Source organism: Ovis aries, chromosome 12 (assembly GCF_016772045.2).
Source record: "Ovis aries strain OAR_USU_Benz2616 breed Rambouillet chromosome 12, ARS-UI_Ramb_v3.0, whole genome shotgun sequence".
In the NCBI taxonomy this organism is placed as follows: domain Eukaryota; kingdom Metazoa; phylum Chordata; class Mammalia; order Artiodactyla; family Bovidae; genus Ovis; species Ovis aries.
Window position 1 is genome coordinate 20,522,556 of NC_056065.1, and position 26,796 is coordinate 20,549,351.

General features: G+C 36.4%; 1 protein-coding gene across 5 annotated transcripts in view; it reads left to right on the forward strand.

The window, feature by feature from the left end:
* SPATA17 (spermatogenesis associated 17) overlaps nt 1-26,796 on the forward strand; it is a 248,621-nt gene that overhangs the window by 172,424 nt on the left and 49,401 nt on the right. For 3 of the 5 annotated variants that reach the window (XM_012187039.4, XM_012187041.5, XM_060396033.1), the window contains exon 9: nt 2,802-2,937. In XM_012187039.4, coding sequence (XP_012042429.1) covers nt 2,802-2,937 — 136 coding nt within the window. Of the gene's footprint in view, nt 1-2,801; nt 2,938-6,741; nt 13,108-26,796 lie in introns of those variants that run through there. The other 2 variants (XM_060396032.1, XM_060396034.1) reach the window with 2 other exon arrangements.

Consider the following 26,796-nt stretch of genomic DNA (forward strand, 5'->3'; position numbering starts at 1 on the left):
TGGAATTAAAATTAATTCATGTGCAGGGAAATACCTAGTCTTTGAGCCTTATCTTTTCAGTCATCCAGTCTCTTGAGAAAGCAAATTTTGCCCAGACACAAAAGAAAAATGTACTATTAAAATGCAATTCAGAAGTGATAAAAAGTGTAAGTGCAGCAGCCGGCTCACAGAACCCCCTCTGTATACTAAGGGACATTGGGGCCACATTAATTTTTTGTGTGAGTGTTGTCCATCCCATGTGCAAATTAGCACTGGAAGGACCATAATCTGTCTTACATGAGAGCTCTTTTCCCAAGGGCATATATAATACATGCTTGTGTAATTTTGTATATTCAAAGCTCTGTGTTCTGTTTATTTTTTATCTTAAATAGATGTAGAGGGTATTTTCTTAGGAAAAATATTTAAAAAGAATTTCTTAATAAACATTAAAAAGAAATTGTGGAGAGGTGTGAAACTTGATGAAATAACACATTTTCTAAGCTTATTTTTTAAACAAGTTCAGGAATATAATGGAAGAAATTTCAATTGAATTGGGATTTTTATAAAGGCCCTTTCCTTGTCTTAATTAAATAAGATAATATAAGATTATAATAAATCACATAAGATAATATATGTGAAAATATCAACATCTGTGCCAAAATTTGTTTAACCTCAATTTCATTTTTTCATGAATTTCAAAGTATTTTTCTTGGCAGAATATTTAATTTAGTTGTAAATTAAATACTTACTTCCCAGCGCTTGCTTTTTTCCCTCTAAAACTTTCTTGTATTTAAAACAGGATCTAGCTCTAATATTATTGATACCATGTCTCCTTTGATTATATTAATTAAAATTTTCTGATGTTTACTCCTCTTTCCTATATTATATGTTTCTTCTAGATTATCTCATATTTATATATGAGTTTTTCTTCCATCTTGATGTTAGTTGCTCAGTTGTGTCCGACTCTTTGTGACCCCCATGGACTGTAGCCCACTAGGATCCTCTGTCCGTGGGATTCTCCAGACAAGGATACTGGAGTGGGTTGTCATTCCCTTCTCCAGGGGATCTTCCCAATCCGGGGATCGAACCCAAGTCTCTTGCATTGCAGGCAGATTCTTTACCATCTGAGCCACTAGGAAAGCCCTCCATCTTGGTAGTTTCCCCAAATGACAATCCATTCATAAATTCACATTAAAAAAGAAACTCTAACCATCGGATTAAAAAGTGTATTTGTGTGTGAGAGTGGCTTATTTGACTGATAGACACTGGGATATGACCTTTTAATTAAGGAATTTCCAAATGTTGATATTTGAAGTTGTTGAACTGGGAACTCTCAGTATCTTTTGAGAAGAAACAGTTAGTCTTCTGAAATCTATTAGTCAAGCTGCCAGGTCACTTCAAGAGGAGCAAGGGAAGAGTTCAGGGAGTAATCTTTGAATTAGAATTCATATATTTCATTTGGTGCCTCACTCTGGCCTGCTTGCCTCAGCCCGGAGCTTTCTGATGTAATATTTATGAGAATACACTCTTTTATGAATATATGAATTGGGAGAGAAACCTGGGGGGTTGCATAGGTTTCTCACCTGTTTTCAGCTTTATTCTTCACTCTCACCCATTGCAGTAGTTTCCAGAATCTTCCAGGATTCTGCAGGACTAATGGCATAATTTCTCTTTGGCCTCTTCCTCTTTTGGAACTCGACTTTTCTATCTGCATTCCACCTGCCAAAAATTTGTTAGCATTTTCCTCTTCTGTTTTTTCTCTTTTGTCCTCTTTCCTATGAACTTATAACTTAAAAAAAAAAATCCCTTTACTCTTATTTCAGAAGGTTTTGATGAGGGGTTAAACAATTCATCAGGTTACACTATAAATGTATCATGATCTTAGATGTCCTGTGAGAGTTTAAAATTTTTATTTTTATGTTGATCAAAATAACATTAAAACCAATGATGATAATGATGATGGTGATGGTGATAGTGGTGCCAATACTGAGAGCTATAACAATAAGCTACTTCTACTTTTGCAATACCATTATTTATTGAATACTTACTCATTGTTTTCAGCACCATGTTAAGTTTTGTGTATATTAAGTTGTTCATTTATGGCTCAAATGGTAAAGAATCCGCCTGCAATGCAGGAGACCTGGGTTTGATCCCTGGGTCAGGAAGATCCCCTGAAGAAGTGAGTGATGACCCACTCCATATTCTTTCCTGGAAAAAAATCCCATAGATAGAAGAGCCTAGTGGGCTACAGTTCATGGATTCTCAAACAGTTAGAGCAACTAACACTTTCCTTCCAGTTTACTCCATAGCATGAGGGAACATAGATAGCAGGGCCAAAGCTAAGATGCAAATATAGGTCTGACTGACTCAAAAGCTTCTTTATCCATACTCTGTACCAAGAATGCCTTTATTATTTGGGAGGTTAAGATGTGAAGAAAGCCCATTTCAATGAGAGTTGCAATAGTAGCCATCCTTTACATTTGGGGAGTACCATCTTATTAAGGGCATTTTTACTTATCTGATGAGTTTTGAGTTACTTGGCACAGTTAATTCATTAATTAACATTCTCTATATTTAGCAAATATTTGAGACCCACAAAATTCTGTAAAATTTTAGTGTCTCCATTTGTGGAATAAGAAATGAAGATACGTAGAAGTTAGTAACAGAGATAGTCAGTGGCCAAGATTGCAGTGAAGACCTGGTGTTCTGATTCCAAGCCATGTGTTATTTTCCCTATAGTTTATGACTTCTTTAAATTCTTTTTTTTTAAATCAAATGTCTCTACAAATCAAATTAAGATGATGACCTTAATGTTCTTTCAGGTTTTTGCCATTTTCTTCCTATCACAAAAACAAAAAATACGTCCCGACAATGCATTTATCAAGCAAATATGGGCCTGATGCTTATGGAACTCAACATTTCCGAGATGAAAATCCTAAGAGATGGATCTGTAACAAGGTGAGTCAATGCAACATTAAAAAGAAAATAATGTTTCTTTGAAAAGGCTAAAAATGGACCCTGATTATAGCAAATATACTCTGATGACAACTAACACCCTCATGGTTACAGAGTTATTTTTAGCTATTTACTAACTAGCTTTCTTACTATAGGAAGATAGTGCAGCTTACTGTGTCAGTAAGAGGTTTAAGTTTTTTTGTGGATTTTTTTTTTTGTTGTGTTCTTGTGTTTTATGGTTTGGCCACCCTGTGGTCAATGGCATGGATCATTAGCTTTGGCAAAGCCAATTAGGGTCAAGTCTGAATCTGTGGAATAGTGTTAAGCTAACTCTCAGGCATGGAGATCAGTGCTTTCTTGCTTTCTTTCAACCTCCATGTATATGTAGATAGGTATGTAGGAAAGAAGGAAGAAGAAAGGAAGGGAAAAAGGAAGGAGGGGAGGGTAGGAGGGAAGAAGGAAGAAAGGAAGGGGAGATATATGTGATATCCTATCTATATATTTGACATAGAAAAGGAAAAAGCAGATAAACATTTACTTTTGGACTCCAGAATTATAATTGCTGGCACTTAAACTAAAATTTCTAATATGGGAAAACACCTACCTACATGTCTTACACAATAGGAGGTAACAAGGAAAGTTCTTACTAGGTTTTTAACCTATTGTCTAGCAATTAGAAACTCAAACTTATATCAAAATTATACAGACAAAGTAGAGCAGGAAATTATATTCTGGAAAGGGCCTAAAGCTACTGAGTTCCATACACTACCACACCTATTGTTTCTATTAGTAGTCTGTCAATGAGGAGTTATTCATTTACAGTCTCCTACCAAAAGGATTTAAGACACCTGCTTACGTGCGTGCGTGCTAAGTTGCTTCAGTCATGTCCGACTCTTTGCGACCCTATGACCTATAGCCCGCCAGGCTCTTCTGTTCATGGAATTCTCCAGGTAAGAATACTGGAGTGGGTTGCCATGCCCTTCTTCAGGGGATCTTCCCAATCCAGGGATCGAACACATGTATCCTGCATTGCAGGTGGATTCTTTACTGCTGAGCCACCAGGAAAGACCCTGAGGGCACCTTATCAAGTGGCAAATACAACGTAGGCCATATTCTAGAAATTTAAACATGGGGAAACAATCTTAGATGAGAAGAGCACCTATGCCCACAAAATAAAGGAGGACTGGGAGGAGGGCATGGCAACCCACTCCAGTATACTTGCCTGGAGAATCCCATGGACAAAGCACCTAGGCGGGCTGCAGTCCTTGGAGCTGCAAAGAGCCTCACATGACTGAGCAATGAGCATGCTTACACGTGACTGTGGTGGTCAGAGACTTAGGAAATGCAACCTGTTGGTATCTAAGATGCAGAGAACAAAAGTTGCAGAGGCATCCTCACTGCTCAAGTGAAAGAAACATGTTAGACCTTTAAGGGAAATGAGATCTTTCTTTGCCAAATTCTAAGAAAAGTTGTTTTTTAAGGACATTGTAAATAATGGCATTGTCAAAAGGAACTCGTGCTTGGATTCCTTAGGAAGTCGCTTTTTCTTTTGTAGCTGCTAAGTCTTTTTGTTTTGTTGTTGTTGTTTTTTTAAATAGTCTTCTAGAACACTAAACAGTAATTCCATGGCATAAGGAATATTTACAATGAGTAGTTCAATCTGGTCCACTGACTGATAAACCTGAAAGTTGATAATAATATTATTACATTAAAAATCCATACCAAGACTATGCTAGGCATTTGTTTTTTACCTAATATGCAGCCATTCAGAATATAGGGTAAATATGATTTTTAAACCTTTTAATTTTGTATTTTGAATGTACATAATGTGATCTACATCTCATTTTTCTATTTGACGTGAATTTTATTTTTTTGTTGTTAAGCCGTCACCATTCTATTTAATTCAAGGAAAATCTCATTTCGTTTCCTTAAAATGTAAATGACTTACCTGAAGACACTGCACTACTCCAGTATAAGAAAAATCCTTATGCCAGTGTTTCTTTCCTAAAATAATATGGTTCTTTTGGGTTTTATGCTATAGGTTTATTCATATGTTTGACATATTCCAAGACTATGCATTCATCTTACTAGATTAATCAAGTTATAGAGACTCTTGGATATTCACTAATAAAAAAAAAAGTTTATTTTGTTCTTTTGGAGGAATCATTGTTGCCTCTGTATACTTTTAGAAAGTACACATACTTGAAAAGTTAATGACAAATAATCATTCTTTTAGATCCTGAAAACTAAGAAAGTGTAGAGATTCCTTATGTCTTAATAAATCATTAATCCACTTGCACAAAATCACATAGAAAGATATTAAACGCAAATTTAATTTTATTCCTCATTTCCTTCTTTTCTACTTCCTCTGATCTCTTAAAATAACCTTATTAAATTGACAAATTATTCCTGTGTAGCCAATAGATTCTACAAAGTACAAAGGTAGCCATTCTATTGTTTCTATGAAAATATGTTATGTTTTGACTTACTGCTCAGTGATCTGGGTGAATTTGTGCCCAATAAATGATTAAAAGCCTGCAGATTTTTCTTTATTTTATATAAAACTTTGTTTATTGATTTTGGAGACATGAGACCACAACTTATTCGTTACTAGTAGATGAAGGATTGTTTTAGTGAGTTGTTAAGTTCAAAATGTTGAAGAGGGAAAAGACTGGTATAGTTTTATGCTGCTTCTATTGGGAGATGGGCTATTTACAAACATTTAAATACACATAAGATTTAGTTGAATGCATTAGATTTACTGAAATTAAGAAACAAATATATTTGGTTCCTGTTCTCCACTCTTTGCATCATGTTTTAAGTTTGTCTGCCTGGAGAATTTTTTTCTCTTTTGTTTTCTTTAAGCATGGAGGTTGTAACTGTCAGGCCATTTGTTATACAACTAAGATAAAGGGTGTACATTGAGAGAAAAGTAAAATGTTTTCTTTCTCTAATCATATTCACATTAAATCGGTTAATAAATAGTATTTAATATTTTTGTTTTATTTTAATGCTATTAACATGAACAGTACAGAAAGACATCACAAAGTCAGCAGATTAAGAGCAAATAATATAATTTTCCTGACAGTATGAAAATCAGTACTGAAAAATAATATATATCATTTTTTGAATTTATGGAAATCAATAATAAAGTATATATATCATATAACTTACTCATATTTCTTTTATCTAACTGTAAAATGCTCCAAGTTAATTGTTAGATTCTAGATCTGTGTCTTAAATGGTCAAACTTTTTTTAAGTTCACCTAAAGACTTTGTATTTATAAATTCTTTGTTGTGCTGATCTCAATATCTGAAAAAGAAATGAAATTAAATAAGTGGAATCTATTAGTCACCATTAATTTCATCTATCTGACTAGGTCTAAAAGAGTTGGCCAAGAAAAAATTGTCTACTAAAAACATTCTTTTGATTGTCAAAACATCTGATCATGTTCATATTTACTGAAGCAGAAATGATAGTCTCAGGCCTTTATCTGAATAAGAATGAGTTTCATATGCATTTTGGACAACTGACTATAATAGAACCACTTCATGTTTTCCCATATTCGCAAAATTCAAGAAGAGACTTTTCAGATGGTTCATGTTGACAGAGCTTCTCCTCCTATGCCTTATTATAGGTGAATTACAGCAGTAGATCAGCCCTTTTGTGTTATTTTCACATGCATTTTGGTCCTAAACAGAATTTTATAAGCTACAAAGCATAAAAATATCTAGTACTCCAAAGAATTAATTTAGAGAGCCTAAGCATATTGCACAGAACATAAAGTTGACCTTTACCGTCGACAGCGTTTGGAATGGAGTGGGATGTGGAACACATCATAGATTTAATGTGGCACGTCGCTGTCTGCAGAAACTTGGGTGGGACTGTGACTGCTTGCCCATAGCACCCGGTGATTGAATCTGCTGTCACCAGCATCCTGATAATAATGAACACCCAGTTCAACGACCGTGATTATGATTATCATAATTGATGTGCAAGAGCAGTGTGTGGGGATCATTACAGCTGAACTGTACATCAGAGAAACATGCCTCAGTTATGGATAATTTTACTCTTATGCATTGATTGGGATAAAATATGCCTTTCTCTTTAAACAGACCAGCTTCATATAATTTTAAGAATCTTTCTGTACACGCTGATGGATGATTATGTGTCTGCTGAAAACAGCCCCCGACAGTTGTTTGTTTTGTGTTGTTTCATTTCATTAGTAAATGTAAACAATTAAATAATTAAGTGTAATTGAGGGAAAATATTTTGCTTAGGAGGATGGTCTTCAATAATCAAATATTCAGTTTAAATGCTTTTTCTGTCTCTCTGACGATATATCTGGGACTAAAGTTCTTCAGCGTTCTCCCTCTGATTATCCTTGTACCTGAATTCCAGAGGTCAGCAACCATCAGGGAAAATATAAGCTTATACAATTTTTTATTATAAAGTATTGTGCATTTGAATATGCATACATTTTTGCATATACTCTAGTTTATTATGCCTTTAGGACAGAACCACTTTTGTGTTATACTATATTGAAAAATAGTGTTTAACCTATAGAATAGTTTGGATATGTAGTGTTGAGATGTATAAATTTACACTTTCGTAGCTTTTTCATCAATATTTTGTTTCAGATAGGTTTGTCACATTGTGTGGAAATTTTCAATTATAGTCTTAAAAATGAGTTCGAGAGTTTCTGATTTTAATTTTAACTCATGAATAAATATGATATTAATTTCCAAGATTTTCAGTAGATTAGTACTGACCATGTTAGTCTGTAATTATTATAACCTAAGTGGGCTTCCCTGGTGACTCAGCGGTAAAGAATCTGCTTTTCACCTACTGAAAACATTATTTTTCAGAAATGATGGATTTTATACCATGTGCTCTGGTCTAACCTCTTGCTGTACCCAAAGCCCAGATGTCTATTTCTTGACCATTTGCCATATTATGACCTCTACGGATGTGTATATACCATGTGACATAAGCTGACTATCTCGCTCACTGGAATGCACTTTCTTGTCAGTTCTTTCTTCCAAGGAATCCCCTTAATCTTTCCCCAGGTCATTTATGCCTTAAAAAGATCTTAACATCTTTTATCTAGAATTTTTAGGTCATAGGTTTCTTGAAACATCCAGTTTTCTGAAAGTACTGATACTTTATCTCAAATATTGGAAATATTTTTGCTAGATATAATAACAAATGGTTAATTCTGTGGAATTATTTTAAAGGGGATTGGGTCTATTATTATGTACTTCATTTAGTTCGCTTTTAATTTGCTGTGAAATTTTTGCAGAATCTTTATTATTTTATATTAACTCTGTTCTTTAATGCACCAAACTTTTGTATATTATATATATGTTTTATTCTGTTGAATTTATTTTTGGCTTTTAAGGCTTTTTTTAAAAGTTGTAGTTGATGTACAGTATTATACAAGTTATAAGTGTAGAGCATAGTGACTCACAGTTTTTAAAGATTGTGCTCTTTTATAGTTATTGTAGAATATTGGCTATTTTTCCTGTGTTATACAGTATAACTTTATAGCTTATTTTATACATAATAGTTTGTACATTTAAAAAATGTCTTTATTATGTGTCAAGATGATACAGAATACCAGAATATTATTTATAAAATAATAAATTAATGAAATCTTTACCTGGCTTAGAGAGAAGACATTCCTGTTATTTAGAAGTCTTGTGTGGTGCTCTCAATGGTTTCTTCTTTTCTGTTTCCAATGACAGAGATCTGTTATCCTGAATTTTAAATACTTCTTTGCTTTTATGCTTTTATTACATATTTGTATTCCTGAGCAATAGCTAGTTTTGCATATCTTAGGCGTTTTATATAAATGTATTTGTATAAATGTGTAAATCAAATCACGTGTACTTTTCAAACAGCTTTCTATACCACACACTTACTGTGTATGCATGCATGCATGCTAAGTTGCTTCAGTCTTGTCTGATTCTTTGTGACCCTATGGACTGTAGAAGGTTTTGCTGTCCTTTGGATTCTCCAAGCAAGAATACTGGAGTGGGTGGCCATGCCCTCCTCCAGGGAATCTTCTCCACCCAGGGACTGAACCCATGGTTTATGTCCCCTGCATTAGGAGGCGGGTTCTTTACCACTAGCACCGCCTGGTAAGCCCTCTTACCATGTATAGTGAAAGTGAAAGTCGCTCAGTCATGTCCAGCTCTTTGCAACCTCATGGATTATACAGACCATGGAATTCTCCAGGCCAGAATACTGGAGTGGGTAGCCTTTCCCTTCTCCAGGGCATCTTCCCAACCCAGGGATTGAACCCAGGTCTCCCACCTTGCAGCAGATTCTTTACCAGCTGAGCCACAAGGGAAGCCCTTTACTTGCATTTAATTTTTTCCACTGTTGTATTCCACGCATGAGTTGCCACAATTTATCCATTTATTGGAGAAAAATATGTATTACTTGCAGCTGCTCTAATCAATGATTTTGATGTGACTATTGTGTTGATTCCTTTATAAATCTCCTGGTTCACATGAGAGAAACGTATTACTGATTAGAGGATATATATTGAATACATTTTCAAATTTGTTCCATAAGATTATATTTTACAAAGAACTGTTCACATTTAGTTTACAACAGTGATACTACAGTAGTCCTTCCATTATTTATTACTGTCAACCTTAAAATTTTTTGCTGATTGGATAGATGTGATGTTATGTATTAGTTAGCATTTCCTTGATTTTAATGAAGTTCAACTTTCTTATCCAAGAGCACACATCTCTCAATAGAAATTGTTTTCTCACATGGATTCTACATGTTTATTATTAGACTTATTCCTAAGAAACTTATGTTTTATTGTGATGGTGAAAAGCTCTTTTTTTTTTTTCCGTTCATTTTCTAACACACTCTTGCTGTCATACAGTCTTTTGTGTTCTTCATATGTACTTTTGTTACTATGTTAGTCCGCTCAGGTTGCCATAATAAAATACCACAGACCTGGTGGGTTGTATTTGTTTTTTCACAATCCAGGGGGCCAGAAGTCCAAGATCAAAGTGCTCTCGGGGTTGGTTTCTGGTGAGGCCTCGCTTGCTGGCGCTCCTCTGGTGGTGTCCTCAGGGCATCTTTGGTGTGCATCCAGGCAGCGAGAGTGCTGTGGTTGGTGTCCCTCCCTCTTCTAATAAAGACACCAGCTTGATCAGACTATTCTGGCGTCAGATTTTCTAGTTTCAAATGACTGCTTATGTGCCTGATTTTGAGCAGTTTATTTAAATTCCCTGTATCTGAGTTTTCTCATCTTTGGAAAGGGGAACTACTTTACCTTCCTTAAACTGTTATGGATGACTGTTGGGTTATGATGTTATGTTATGATGACTGAATTAGGAACTCATATTAATTACTTAGAAAAATACCCAACAAAGTAAGTACTGTACATTTAGCTGTTATTGTATTTATGATCTTTTAAATTTTCTGTTTCATTAGTGTATTTTGACCACTTATGTTATAACGATCTTCTAAATCTCTAATACTCTCTGTATCATTTAAAATTTTACCATTATTAGCCCTATTCTCACATACTGACGTTATAGTAAAAGCTATAGGCGTAGCTCATTATATTGTACTTTGCCACATCACACTTCTTGGATATTGCACTTTTTAAAAAAACAAATTGAAGGCCTGTGGCAACCCTTCATTGAACAAGTTTTTGTCAGCTCCATTTTTCCAGGAGCATTTGCTCGCTTCATGTTTCTGTGTCACATTTTAGTAAATATCACCATATTTCAAACTTTATTATTATTATTACTATGTATTTATGGTTATTCTATGATGAGTGATTTTTGATGTTACTATTTTCTTGTTTTGGGGCACCAGAAACCATGCTAATGTAAGACAATGAACTTAATTGATAAATGTTGTGTGTGTTCTGACTGCTCCACTGACTGGTCATTCTCCTATTTCTCTCCCTGTCCTCTGGCATCCCTATTCCTTGAGACACAAAAATATTGAAATCAAGTCAATGAATAACCTTATAATGGTCTCTAAATGTTCTAAAGGAAGAATCATACGTTTCTCACTTTAAATCAAAAGCAAGAAATGGTTAAGCTTAATGAGGAAAGCATGTCTAAAGCCAAGATAGGCTGAAACCTAGGCCTCGTGAACCAGTTAGCCAAGTTGTGAATGCAGAGGAAAAGTTCTTGAAAGAAATTAAAAGTGCTGCTCTAGTTCATACAGAAACAGCCTTATGGCCTATATGGAGAATGTTTTACTAATCTGGATAGAGGATCAAACTGCCACAGCATTCCCTTAAGCCAAAGCCTAATCCAGAGCAATCTCCTAACTCTCTTCAGTTCTATGAAGGCTGAGAGAAGTGAGAAAGCTGCAGAAGAAAAGTTTGTAGGTAGCAGAGATTGGTTCATGAAGTCTAAAGAAAAAAGCCATATCCATAACATAAAAGTGCAAGGTGAAGCCGCCAAGTGCTAATGTATTAACAGAAGCTGCAGCAAGTTGTCAAGAAGATCTCTCTAAAATAATAAGGATGGCTACACTAAGCAACAAAATTTCACTGTAAATAAGACAGACTTATAGTGGAAGAAAATGCCACCAGGGACTTTCATAGCTTGAGAGGAGAAGTCACTGCCTGTTTCTGAGTTTCAAAGGTCAGGTAGACTCTCTTGTTAGGTGCTAATGCAGTCGGTGACAGAGTTGAAGCCAGTGTTCGTTCATCAGTCTGAAAATCCTAGGACCATTAAGAGTTATGCTAAGTCAACTTGGCCTATGCTCTGTAGATGGAACAGCAAAGCCTGGTTGACAGCACATCTGTTTACAGCATGGTTTACTGAGTAGTTTAAGCCCACTCTTGAGGCCTACTTCTCAGAAAAAAAAATTCCCTTTCAAAATATTGCTGCTCACTGAAACACAGAGACATACTTTACTCATCACTTTGTATGTCACCCAAACTCTAATAACCAGAGGATTCATTAAAAGTAGTTTTTCCTACCTGATATGATCATAAATGTATCCATCGAGAAAGGAAGTCAAATCCTGGTAATGTTCTTTTCATATCCAATGGTGGGATTTTTTTCTTTGAAAATCAGTAGTGGTTTTATTTTGAAAAAATTCTTATTGTTTTGTAGTAGTTGGAAGGGGTTTAATTGGCAGTGGCGAGTTGAGAGTGGTTATACAGGGGGATCAGAAACCAAACTACTTGGACCTTTCTTGGCTGAAATATGACATGATCAGCACAGAGGAGCCCCCAAGAAGTTTTCATGTTGTGACTGTATTCCATGGGATGATGAGAAATAAATGTTAACAGTATATTGAAAAAAGAATTACTGCTCATTGACAATGTACCTGGTCATATAAAAGATCTGACAGAAATGTATGAGATTAATATCATTTTCATGCCTGCTAACACAACATTCATTCTGCAGCCCATGAACTGAATAATTTTGACTTTCAAGTTTTATTATTCAGGAAATACATTTTGTATGGCTATCCCTGCCATAGATAGTGATTCCTCTGATGGATCTGCGCAATGTCAATTGAAAACATTCTGGAAAGAAGTCACCATTCTAGGAGCCATTAAGAACATTTTTGACTCATGGGAAGAAGTTTAAATATCAACATTAACAAGAGCTTGGCAAAAATTGATTCCAGCTCTGTGGATACCTTTGAGGGGTTCAAGACTTTGGTGCAGGAAGTCACTTCAGGTAGCAAGAGAACTAGCCTTAGAAGTGGAGCCTGAAGAAGTGGAGCCTGAAGGCTAAATTGCTGCCATCTCTTGATAAAACTTGAATGAATAAGGAGTTTCCTCTAAGGGCTGAGTAAAGAAAGTGGTTTCTGGAGATGAGAACTACTCCTGATGAAGGTGGTATGTAGAATTATTGAAATGACTAAGGATGTAGAATGTGACATCAACTTAGTTGATAAAGCAAGTAGCAGGGTTTGAAGGGATTGTCTCCAATTTTGAAACAAGCGCTACTGTGGGTAAGATGCTATCCAACACCTCAGGGATAGTATCAGTGCTCAGGGAACTCTACTCAGTGTTCTGTGCTGACTGAAATGGGAAGGAAATCCAAAAAAGAGGGGATATATGTATAGCTGATTCACTTTGCTGTACAGTAGAAACTAACGCAACATTGTAAAGCAACAGTACTCCAATAAAGATTAGTTAAGAAAAGAAAGTGAAAGTTGCTTCAGTTGTGTCTGACTCTATTCAGTCCATGGAATTCTCCTGGCCAGAATACTGGAGCGGGTAGCTATTTCCTTCTCCAGCAGATCTTCCCAACCCAGGAATCAAGCCGGGATCTGTTGCATTGCAGGTGGATTCTTTACCAGCTGAGCTACCAGGGAAACCCAAGAGAAGAAAGTAATAGTAAACTAACATTAATAAATTGACTGAGTCCTAGATAATTAAAAGATTAATTTGTTTTTATTAATTTAAATTAATTTCCTATACTACATGTTTTAATATTATACAAATTAAATATTGAAGTTTATCAAACATCTAACTTGTGTTACACTAAGACAAATATGTGAAAGCTTCCATCAAGATGATTTTAAACTTACAGATAACATTTTATATTTTTTTTGTATCTTTGAATTGACTTTACACCACTATAAAATAGTATTTTGAAAAAATTTTTGGTAAATTTCCAAGTTGGTGCTTAAAAAATGTCTTTAAGTCTTATAAAATGGCAAAGGGAACCAACAGCAACACATACCACAGAAATAAAGGAGAAGTCAAATACTTCTCTTAATTGTGTGTTTCCTTATCACTACATATCACTTACGTAATGTGTGCCAAGGAGAGCATGGAACTCTACTCGTGGATTTCACAGACCAGATTTCCTGCTTGAGAATTCATTTGAAGAAATTGTTCCATTGTGACGATTATTGTTGGGGATTTAATTTCTCTTAATATATTTAACTGCATATTTTCCGAATTATACCTAAATGCAATATAATTTATCCTAAAAGCATTCTTCATTTAGTTATTTAAACATTCATAGTTATCCTAACAAGATGCTGGAAACCATACTCCCAGACTTCTTTTGAGAAGGCTACAGTTTGTGAATTCTATTATAGAAGTGCCAGATTGATATCTGCATCATTAACTCTGGATTAATTTGTGAGTTACTTTTTAGGTGGTTATGATAAGGTTGTAAACTATTAGGGAAAATTTTACATCTGTTAGCATGTTAACATATTAACAACCAAAATTTCAGATGACTAAAAAGTGATAACTTGATAATCTGGGCAGCAACTGACTTAAAGGATATCAATGAAAGACTCTGAGGTACAAAAGTTGTGAAAATATTTCACATGATGGTTGTAAAGATACAAGTGTTGACCTTAACTTTTTTATTACATCTATTCCAACAGCAATTTGCAAAGATTTTGCTCACAAAAATTGGAATATTTAATAAAGCGTAATTTTCCTCCTCTGTAATCCCTCAATTGGAAAATGTAGTCCCTTGATGATGATCTAGGGTTTTGAAGAATAAATGGATTTTAAAGAGAAAATTAGATGGTACTTATTATGTTGTCTAACTAGCAATGCATCGTCATTTGTCTGTTGTATTATAAATGGCTTGCTCTCTCTACCTTCCTCATTTAATCATGTAACTTGTCTGTAAGCAGCATTAGAGAAAAAAAAATGTTGCTGTGTTACTTTTTCAGTTATTTTCTCTGCTTATCCAAAGAGAACTCACACTTATTATAGCTAGTGCAGAACTCTTCATTTTCTCCCTGACATCCGGTTTCTCTTAAATTCCTTTCACCCAGGCAGTCACTCAACTTTTGCCAAATAATGGGGAGACGTCCTAGTTTTCTCCCTCTCTTCCTTAGGAAAGATTTTCCCCAATGACATTGACTCTCCCAAGTGAAGTTATGTATGACTGGCAAGTTTTGATATTTTAAGAATTAAGCCATGATATAAAAATTACATCCTAGTCCAAAATATTCTTATGGTAAATAAAATACAATTTTTGTGTATATAGTCAGTATTTTATTTGTTTTATTATATATTCTTTCTGAATGTGTTTTTGTTATTTGTCTAATTATTTGTCATGAGAAGACTGGATTGGAAGGGTGTCTGTGCAAGTCTCTTTGCAGCTCAGTAACCTAATGCCATGTTGGCATTTCTTATAGAAATAATGAAGAGCACTAGCATTCACTGTAAATGTGTTTCCTTCACTCTATGTCATGTATATAATATGTTAAGAAAATGACTTCCATTTTGTGAGCATACTCCATAGAAACTCATTTATATTGTGAAAGCTTATAAACCATGAAAAATTTGAAGTATTTTTTTCAGAATTCTATTTTTTTAAAAAAGTATTTGAATTGGAGTTGTACTTCTTTGAAGGTTTGCCTTGATTCTTGAGACACTGCATATTGTTTTTCTAATTGAATTCAGAAATATCTGTCATTTATGTTTTGATATCAAATAAATAGTGTGTGAGGGTGAAGGCAATCTAATCTGCAAGCATGAATATACTTCCCAGTACTAATAGCATAATTAAGTGTTCAAAATACTATATGTAAAATTTTAGTGTACTTAGTTTTGAAAGTAAGTTTCCATATTCATGGCATGTATTACTTAAATTTCAAAATAAAAATTCTAAAAGTGCCCCAGAAAAAGATGTTGAGAAAATATATTAGATATTTTGGTAGCTAACACATATACTTTTGCTTTTTATCCCCAAACATTACTGATAACATTTCCCATGCTTCACCTTTCTCTCATGTTACCGATCTACAATAGATGTAAATGCCCCAAATAAAAGGATCTGAAGTTGCATGAATTTGTCAGATTGGGAATATTTTCAGATATCAAATGTTAAGTGTTTGGTGTTCTATGAAGAAAATCATCTCAGAATGTAACTACTCTATTCATATAAATGTATGACTTAGTAGCATTAAAATAATCAGTGGTAGATTGAAGGGTTTATTTTTGATGACATGCTAAAATAAAAATAAAGTGCACTTTCCAGAAAGATTCTTTGTATTTGTAGGGTGCAGTATAGCTTAAAATACTGCCCTTGTAAAATCTATTATTAGAAAACAAAGAAAGATGCTCTTTTTCAAATATCTCCTATCTTTTATATATGGAAACAGTGTCAGACGTTATTTTTTTGGGCTCCAAAATCACTGCAGATGGTGACTGCAGCCATGAAATTAAAAGACACTCACTCCTTGGAAGAAAAGTTATGACCAACCTAGATAGCATATTCAAAAGCAGAGACATTACTTTGCCAACAAAGGTCCGTCTAGTCAAGGCTGTGGTTTTTCCAGTGGTCATGTATGGATGTGAGAGTTGGACTGTGAAGAAAGCTGAGCACCAAAGAATTGATGCTTTTGAGCTGCGGTGTTGGAGAAGACTCTGTGTGTGTGTGTGTGTGTGTGTGTGTGTGTGTGTGTGTGTGTGTTTTAATTTACTTTATTTTACTTTACAATACTGTATTGGTTTTGCCATACATCAACATGAATCTGCCATAGGTGTACATGAGTTCCCAATCCTGAACCCCCGCTCCCACCTACCTCCCCATACCATCTCTCTGGGTCATCCCAGTGCACCACCCCCAAGCATCTTGTATCCTGCATAGAACCTAGACTGGCAGTTCATTTCTTACATGATATTATACACGTTTCAATGCCATTCTCCCAAATCATCCCACCCTCTCTCTCTCCCGCAGAGTCCAAAAGTCTGTTCTATACATCTGTGTTTCTTTTGCTGTCTCACATACAAGGTTATCGTTATCATCTTTCTAAATTCCATATATATGTGCTAGTATACTGTATTGGTGTTTTTCTTTCTGGCTAATTTCACTCTGTATAATCGGCTCCAGTTTCATCCACCTCATTAGAACTGCTTCAAATGCATTCTTTTTAAGGGCTGAGTAATACTCCATTGTGTATATGTACCACAGCTTTCTTATCCATTCATCTGCTGATGGACATCTAGGTAGTTTCCATGTCCTGGCTATTATAAACAGTGCTGCGATGAACATTGGGGTACACATGTCTCTTTCAATTCTGGTTTCCTTGTTGTGTATGCCCAGCAGTGGGATTGCTGGGTCATAAGGCAGTTCTATTTCCAGTTTTTTAAGGAATCTCCACACTGTTCTCCATAGTGGCTGTACTAGTTTGCATTCCCACCAACAGTGTAAGAGGGTTCCCTTTTCTTCACACCCTCTCCAGCATTTATTGCTTGTAGACTTTTGGATCGCAGCCATTCTAACTGGTGTGAAGTGGTACCTCACTGTGGTCTTAATTTGCATTTCTCTGATAATGAGTGATGTTGAGCATCTATTCATGTGTTTGCTAGCCATCTGTATATCTTCTTTGGAGAAATGTCTGTTTAGTTCTTTGGCCCATTTTTTGATTGGATCGTTTATTTTTCTGGAATTGAGCTGCATAAGTTGCTTGTATATTTTAGAGATTAGTTGTTTGTCAGTTGCTTCATTTGCTATTATTTTCTCCCATTCAGAAGGCTGTCTTTTCACCTTGCTTATAGTTTCCTTCGTTGTGCAGAAGCTTTTAATTTTAATTAGATCCCATTTGTTTTTGTTGGCTTTTATTTCCAGTATTCGGGGAGGTGGGTCATAGAGGATCCTGCTGTGATTTATGTCGGAAAGTGTTTTGCCTATGTTCTCCTCTAGGAGTTTTATAGTTTCTGGTCTTACGTTTAGATCTTTAATCCATTTTGAGTTTATTTTTGTGTATGGTGTTAGAAAGTGATCTAGTTTCATTCTTCTACAAGTGGTTGACCAGTTTTCCCAGCACCATTTGTTAAAGAGATTGTCTTTACTCCATTGTATATTCTCGACTCCTTTGTCGAAGATAAGGTGTCCATAGGTGTGTGGGTTTATCTCTGGGCTTTCTATTTTGTTCCATTGATCTATATTTCTGTCTTTGTGCCAGTACCATACTGTCTTGATGACTGTGGCTTTGTAGTAGAGCCTGAACTTAGGCAGGTTGATTCCTCCAGTTCCATTCTTCTTTCCTAAGATTGCTTTGGCTATTCGAGGTTTTTTGTATTTCCACGCAAATGGTGAAATTATTTGTTCTAGCTCTGTGAAAAATACCGCTGGTAGCTTGATAAGGATTGCATTGAATCTGTAGATTACTTTCGGTAGTATACTCATTTTCACTATATTGATTCTTCCAATCCATGAACATGGTATATTTCTCCATCTATTAGTGTCCTCTTTGATATCTTTCACCAGTGTTTTATAGTTTTCTATATATAGGTCTTTAGTTTCTTTAGGTAGATATATTCCTAAGTATTTTATTCTTTTCATTGCAATGGTGAATGGAATTGTTTCCTTAATTTCTTTTTCTACTTTCTCATTATTAGTGTATAGGAATGCAAGGGATTTCTGTGTGTTTTTATATTCTGCAACTTTACTATACTCACTGATGAGCTCTAGTAATTTTCTGGTGGAGTCTTTAGGGTTTTCTACATCGAGGATCACATCATCTGCAAACAGTGAGAGTTTTACTTCTTCTTTTCCAATTTGGATTCCTTTTATTTCTTTTTCTGCTCTGATTGCTATGGCCAAAACTTCCAGAACTATGTTGAATAGTAGCGGTGAAAGTGGGCACCCTTGTCTTGTTCCTGACTTTAGGGGAAATGCTTTCAATTTTTCACCATTGAGGATAATGTTTGCTGTGGGTTTGTCATATATAGCTTTTATTATGTTGAGGTATGTTCCTTCTACTCCTGGTTTCTGGAGAGTTTTTATCATAAGATGAGGTGAAGTCGCTCAGTCGTGTCCGACTCTTTGCGACCCCATGGACTGTAACCTACTAGGCTTCTCCGTCCATGGGATTCTCCAGGCAAGAATACTGGAGTGGATTGCCATTTCCTTCTCCAAGGGATCTTCCCGACCCAGGGATCGAACCCGGGTCTCCCGCATTGGAGGCAGACACTTTAACCTCTGAGCCACAAAATGGATGTTGAATTTTGTCAAAGGCTTTCTCTGCATCTATTGAGATAATCATATGGCTTTTATTTTTCAGTTTGTTAATGTGATGAATTTCATTGATTGATTTGCGGATATTGAAGAATCCTTGCATCCCTGGGATAAAGCCCACTTGGTCATGGTGTATGATCTTTTTAAGATTGTTGTTGGATTCTGATTGCTAGAATTTTGTTAAGGATTTTTGCATCTATGTTCATCAGTGATACTGGCCTGTAGTTTTCTTTTCTTGTGGCATCTTTTTCAGGTTTTGGTATTAGGGTGATGGTAGCCTCATAGAATGAGTTTGGAAGTTTACCTTCCTCTGCAATTTTCTGGAAGAGTTTGAGTAGGATAGGTGTTAGCTCTTCTCGAAATTTTTGGTAGAATTCAGCTGTGAAGCCCACTGAACCTGGGCTTTTGTTTGCTGGAAGATTTCTGATTACAGTTTCAATTTCCGTGCTTGTGATGGGTATGTTAAGATTTTCTATTTCTTCTTGGTTCAGTTTTGGAAAGTTGTACTTTTCTAAGAATTTGTCCATTTCTTCCACGTTGTCCATTTTATTGGAATATAATTGCTGATAGTAGTCTCTTATGATCCTTTGTATTTCTGTGTTGTCTGTTGTGATCTCTCCATTTTCATTTCTAATGTTATTGAATTGATTTTTCTCCCTTTGTTTCTTGATGAGTCTGGCTAAAGGTTTGTCAGTTTTATTTATCCTTTCAAAGAACCAGCTTTTGGCTTTGTTGACTTTTGCTATGGTCTCTTTTGTTTCTTTTGCATTTATTTCTGCCCTAATTTTTAAGATTTTTTTCCTTCTACTAACTCTGGGGTTATCCATTTCTTCCTTTTCTAGTTGCTTTAGGTGTAGAGTTAGGTTATTTATTTGACTTTTCTTGTTTCTTGAGGTATGCCTGTATTGCTATGAACTTTCCCCTTAGCACTGCTTTTATAGTGTCCCACAGGTTTTGGGTTGTTGTGTTTTCATTTTCATTCGTTTCTATGCATATTTAGATTTTTTCTGTGATTTGTTGGTTATTCAGGAGAGTGTTGTTCAGTCTCCATATGTTGGAATTTTTAATAGTTTTTCTCCTATAATTGATCTAATCTTACTGCATTATGGTCAGAAAAGATGCTTGGAATGATTTCAATTTTTTTTGAATTTATCAAGGCTAGATTTATGGCCCAGGATCTGATTTATCCTGGAGAAGTTTCCGTGAGCACTTGAGAAAAGGTGAAATTCATTGTTTTGGGGTGAAATGTTCTATAGATATCAATTAGGTCTAACTGGTCTATTGTATCATTTAAAGTTTGTGTTTCTTTGTTAATTTTCTGTTTAGTTGATCTGTCCATAGGTGTGAGTGGGGTATTAAAGTCTCCCACTATTATTGTGTTTGTTAATTTCCCCTTTCATACTTGTTAGCATTTGTCTTACATATTGCGGTGCTCCTATATTGGGTGCATATATATTTATAATTGTTATATCTTCTTGGATTGATCCTTTGATCATTATGTAGTGTCCTTCTTTGTCTCTTTTCACAGCCTTTGTTTGAAAGTCTATTTTATCTGATATGAGTATCGCTACTCCTCCTTTCTTTTAGTCTCTATTTGCATGGAATATCTTTTTCCAGCCCTTCACTTCCAGTCTGTATGTGTCCCTTGTTTTGAGATGGGTCTCTTGTAGACAACATATATAAGGGTCTTGTTTTTGTATCCATTCAGCCAGTCTTTGTCTTTTGGTTAGGCATTCAACCCATTTACGTTTAAGGTAATTATTGGTAAGTATGATCTTGTTGCCATTTACTTTATTGTTTTGGGTTCAGGTTTATATACCCTTTTTGTGTTTCCTGTCCAGAGAATATCCTTTAGCATTTGTTGGAGAGCTGGTTTGGTGGTGCTGAATTCTCTCAGCTTTTGCTTGTCTGTAAAGCTTTTGATTTCTCCTTCATATTTGAATGAGATCCTTGCTGGGTACAGTAATCTGGGCTGTAGGTTATTTTCTTTCATCTTTTTAAGTATGTCTTGCCATTCCCTCCTGGCCTGAAGAGTTCCTATTGAAAGATCAGCTGTTATCCTTATGGGAATCCCCTTGTGTATTATTTGTTGTTTTTCCCTTGCTGCTTTTAATATTTGTTCTTTGTGTTTGATCTTTGTTAATTTGATTAATATGTGTCTTGGGGTGTTTCACCTTGGGTTTATCCGGTTTGGGACTCTGGGTTTCTTGGACTTGGGTGATTATTTCCTTCCCCATTTTAGGAAAGTTTTCAACTGTTACCTCCTCAAGTATGTTCTCATGGTCTTTCTTTTTGTCTTCTTCTTCTGGGACTCCTATGATTTGAATGTTGGAGTGTTTCATATTGTCCTGGAGGTCTCTGAGATTGTCCTCATTTCTTTTAATTCGTTTTTCTTTTTTCCTCTCTGATTCATTTATTTCTACCATTCTATCTTCTATTTCACTAATCCTATCTTCTGCCTCCATAATTCTACTATTTGTTGCCTCCAGAGTGTTTCTGATCTCATTTATTGCTTTATTCATTATATATTGACTCTTTTTTATTTTTTCTAGGTCCTTGTTAAACCTTTCTTGTATCTTCTCAATCCTTGTCTCCAGGCTATTTATCTGTGATTCCATTTTGATTTCAGGATTTTGGATCATTTTCACTATCATTATTTGGGATTCTTTATCAGGTAGATTCCCTATCTCTTCCTCTTTTGTTTGGTTTGGTGGGCATTTATCCTGTTCCTTTACCTGCTGGGTATTCCTCTGTCTCTTCATCTTGTTTATATTGCTGTGTTTGGTGTGGCCTTTCTGTATTCTGGCAATTTGTGGAGTTCTCTTTATTATGGAGTTTCCTCACTGTGGGTGGGGTTGTGTCAGTGGCTTGTCAAGGTTTCTTGGTTAGGGAAGCTTGTGTCGGTGTTCTGGTGGGTGGAGCTGGATTTCTTCTCTCTGGAGTGCAATGAAGTGTCCAGTAATGAGTTATAAGATGTCAATGGTTTTGGAGTAACTTTGAGCTGCCTGTATATTGAAGCTCAGGGCTGTGTTCCTGTGTTGCTGGAGAATTTGTGTGGTATGTCTTGCTCTGGAACTTGTTGGCCCTTGGGTGGTGCTAGGTTTCAGTGTAGGTATGGAGGCTTTTGATGGGCTTCTATCAATTAATGTTTCCTGGAGTCAGGAGTTCTCTGATGTTCTCAGGATTTGGACTTAAGCCTCCTGCTTCTGGTTTTCAGTTTTATTTTCACAGTAGTCTCAAGACTTCTTCTATACCACACCATTGATAAAAACATCTAGGTTAAAGATGAAAAGTTTCTCCACAGTGTTTGGACACCCAGAGAGGTTCACAGAATTACATGGAGAAGAGAAGAGGGAGGCGGAGTTAGAGGTGACCCAAATGAGATGAGGTGGAATCAAAAGAAGAGCAAGCAAAGTAGCTAGTAATCACTTCCTTGTGTGCGCTCCACAGTCTGGACCCCTCAGAGATGTTCACGAAGTTATACAGAGAAGAGGAGAGGGAGGAAGGAGACAGAGGTGGCCAGGAGGATAAAAGAGGGGAATGAAAAGGAGAGAGACAGATCCAGCCAATAATCAGTTCCCTAAGTGTTCTCCACCATCTGGAACACACAGAGATTCACAGAGTTGGGTAGAGAAGAGAAGGGGGAGGGAGGAGACAGAGGCGACCTGGTGGAGAAAAAGGAGAGTCCAAAGGAGGAGAGAGCAATCAAGCCAGTAATCTCACTCTCATATAAAAATGGGTACTGAAGATTGGGTTTTTGAAGGTACAAAATTGATTACAAATACCAAAACGCAAAGATTAAAAATCTAGAGTAGAGGTTGGATTTTCAAAAATACAATATTAAAGAAAAGAAGAAGTAGAAAAAAACAAAGTCACAAGAATTATTAAAAAGAAAAAAATATATATATATGAAGTTTGCTTTAAAAATAGGGTCTTTTTAAAGTAATAGTAGGTTATAAAAATGAAAATTAACGGAGAAATAGAGGACTTAAAAATTTAAAAATGTTAAAAAAAAAGAAGAAGAAAAGAAGAAAAAACAACCAAAAAAAAAAAAAAAAGAATGATTGTAAAAATAGTAAAGGTATACCTGGGACTTTCTCTGGTGTTGTTGTGGGCAGTGTGGGGTCAGTTCATTTCTGGTTGGTTCCTTGGTCTGGCTTATATTTCTCAAGATCTATAGGCCCCTTCCTATGTAGTTAGTACTAATGACAGAGTTTTAATCTATTGCACCCGTCACTTCCAAGGCGGTTCCCTCTGTTTTAGCTTCTTCTGTTTGCTGGTCTCTTCAGTGTCTGATTTCTGCCCTGACACAAGGGGGGCGGTGGTGGACACTTTTTCTAGGCTCACTTGTTCAGTCGTGCTGTGGGGAGGGAGGGACTCTGCAAACAAATAACACTGGCGTGTGCTCGCAGTGTCTAAGCCACACTGGGCCTGCCCCCACTCGCAGCGCACAGGGCTCAGGCTCTAGGTTGCTCCGCTGGGAACCATCTGAGGCCAGCCCTGGGCTGCATGCACATCCCTGGTCTAAGCCGCTCAGGCTCAGGCACTCAGGTAGTCCTCAGAGGCGCAGACTCGGGCCTGCGTTTTGTGCCCTTCCCTGGTCGGAGTAGCTCAGGTGTTTGGCGAGCGCAGTCGCTGTGACTTATCGCCTCTCCTGTCCCTGCTGCTCAGTTTTCTGGGTGTACAACTGGCGCACCTTCTCGTGCGGATGATGACTGTCCAGAACCCCAAGAATTCTTAGTTAACAAAGAAGCCTGTTTGCAGTTTGGTGGTTAATGTCCTTCTGGGGCTGCTATTGCCCCCTTCTGGCCCTTCCGGCTCTGGCTGCCTGTCACTGGAGGGGGATGGTCTGCAGCCAGCTAATTCTCTTCCGTCCTTTGTTCTGTGCGTGGTCCTGGCAGTGTCTTATGTTAAAGCTTTTTGCGTGGTAGCTATCCCACAGTCTGGTTTGCAAGCCCAAGTTAGTTCGCTCTGATTACACTTGGGGCATTCAGGCCGGATCCTTATTGTAAGCGATGCAGCCCGCGCCTCCCTGCCCAGCCCCCCCTTGCTAGTGGCGGATGCAGGCGTCTGTGCTGCTTCTCTGCTGGGGGAGTTACCATTGGGCTCGTAAACTGTGGGTTTTAATTATTTATTTATTTTTCCTCCCTGTTATGTTGCCCTCTGTGCTTCCAAGGCTCGCCACAGACTCGGCAGTGAGAGTGTTTCCTGGTTTTTGGAAACTTCTCTTTTTAAGACTCCCTTCCTGGGACGGAGCTCCGTCCCTACCTCTTTTGTCTCTTTTTTGTCTTTTATATTTTTTCCTACCTGTTTTTGAAGACAATGAGCTGCTTTTCTGGGTGCCTGATATCCTCTGCCGTCTTTCAGAAGTTGTATTGTGGAATTTACTCAGCATTGAAATGTTCTTTTGAGGAATTTGTGGGGGAGAAAGTGGTCTCCCCGTCCTATTCCTCCACCATCTTAGGACCACCCCCCTGGAGAAGACTCTTGAGAGTCCCTTGGGTTGCAAGGAGATCCAACCAGTCCATTCTGAAGAAGATCAGCCCTGGGATTTCTTTGGAGGGAATGATGCTGAAGCTGAAACTCCAGTACTTTGGCCATCTCATGCGAAGAGTTGACTCACTGGAGAAGACTGACGCTGGGAGGTATTGGGGGCAGGAGGAGAAGGAGACAACAGAGGATGAGATGGCTGGATGGCATCACTGACTCGATGGACGTGAGTCTGAGTGAACTCCAGGAGTTGGTGATGGACAGGGAGTCCTGGAGTTCTGCGATTCATGGGGTCACAAAGAGTCGGACACGACTGAGCGACTGAACTAAACTGAACTGAAACAATGTATACGTGTTTAAATTTTGGTAGGTAAATAACTATTTTCATCATTATCATGTATTATGAACCATAGGGGATGACAGTATATTTATTTTTATTTTACTTTATTTACATATTTATTTTTAAAGTTATAGTCAAAGAGTTAGCTGAACACATTAACTGAATATGTCTGCAGCATGTACTCAAGGTTTGTCTTTGCTCTGTTGAGCTCACTAGTTCTTTCCTTCACAACTATGAACACACACCCACATTCAGGAAAGACATCATTAGATGAGATAGGAAAGGGAAATAAATGAAGAACCAGCTCTCTTGTATTGAAACTTACATATAATGATGTTCTATGTTATAATGATTTTCTCTATGGAAGTATAATTAACAAGAATAATGCAAGGCAAAGAATCCATTACAAGTGTATGTTACATGATTGTTGACTTGGCCATTTGTGCTCAAGTGCTGATTACCTACACTCCAAAGATGACTAATGTAAGTCAAGTCCCTATCTTTTTCCCCACTGAATCATTTGGTTTTATTTTCATTTGTAAGAAATAATTTTGCTGCTCTCATTTCTTGTACTTATTTTATGTGGGAAGTTTGATTTAAAACATAGAGTGGAATTTGTAGTTTTTGGTCTTACATTTAACTCTAATCCATTTTGTATTTTTGTATATGGTGTGAGATACAAATGTTATTCTTTCACATGTAGCTGTCCAGTTTTGCCAACACCCTTAATTGAAGAGGCTCTCTTTTCCCCATTGCATATTCTTTTTTTTCTTTGTCATAGGTTAATTTACCATATAAGCATGGCTTATTTGTGAATTCTCTGTTCTTTATATCTGTGTGTCTCCTTCTGTGACAATAACATACTCTTCTGATTACTGTAGCTTTCAGTATAGAAGTCAGGAAGTGTGATACCTCCAGTTTTGTTCTTTCTCAAGATTGCTTTGGCTACTCCGGGTCTTTTGTGTTTCCATGCAAATTTTTAAATTATTTGTTTTAGTTCTTTGAAAAATGCCTTTGGTATTTTGATGGAGATTGCACTGAATCTGTCAGTTACTTTGGGTACTATGACCATTTGAACAATAATAATTCTTCCAGTCCATGAGCACACTATATCTTTCTACTTGTTTGTGTTGTCTTCAATATCTTTTATCAGTGTAGTATAGTTTTCAGAGTGCAAGTTTCTTAACATTTTGGTTACATTTATTCTCAATATTTTATTCTCTTCCATGTAATTGTAAGTGGAATTGTTTTCTTAATTTCTCTGAAAGCTTGTTATTACTGTATAGAAATGCAAGATTTCTGTTTATTGATTTTGTGTTATGAAACTTTATTGAATTCATTTATTAGTTCTATTAGTATTTTGGTAGCATTTTCACAATTTTCTGTATGTGATATCATGTCACCTGAAAACACTGAAAGTTTTCCTTCTTTCTAATTTGGGTTTCCTCTGTTTCTTTTTCTTCTCTGATTGCTATGGCTTATATTGAATAAAGGCACTTCTATTGATATGATCATATGATTTTTATTCTTCAATTTCTTGATATGATGTATCACATTGACTGAATTGTAAATGTTGAATCATCCATGCATCCCTGGGATAAATCCTACCTGAGCATGGCATATGATTCTTTTAATGTATGCTTTTTGTGGTAAAGCGTCTGCCCACATGTGGGAGACCCGGGTTCAGTCCCTGGGTCATGAAGATCTCCTGGAGAAGGAAATGGCAACCCACTCCAGTATTCTTACCTGGGAAATCCCATGGATGGAGGAACCTGGTGGGCTACAGTCCATGGGGTCACAAAGAGTCAGAGGACATGACTGAATGACTTCACTTTTGTACAATCTTAGCCATATTTTTTGAATCTGTTTCCTCAAACAAAGAAAACAAATGAAAAGGTAAGCAAATGGCACTATATCAAATTTGAAAAGTTTTTGCACAGTGAAGGAAATTATCAACCAAACAAAAAGACAGCCTACTGAATGGGAGAAGATATTTGCAAATGATATATCCAGTAAGGGATTAGTATCCAAAATATACAAAGAACGCATACAACTCAACATCAGAA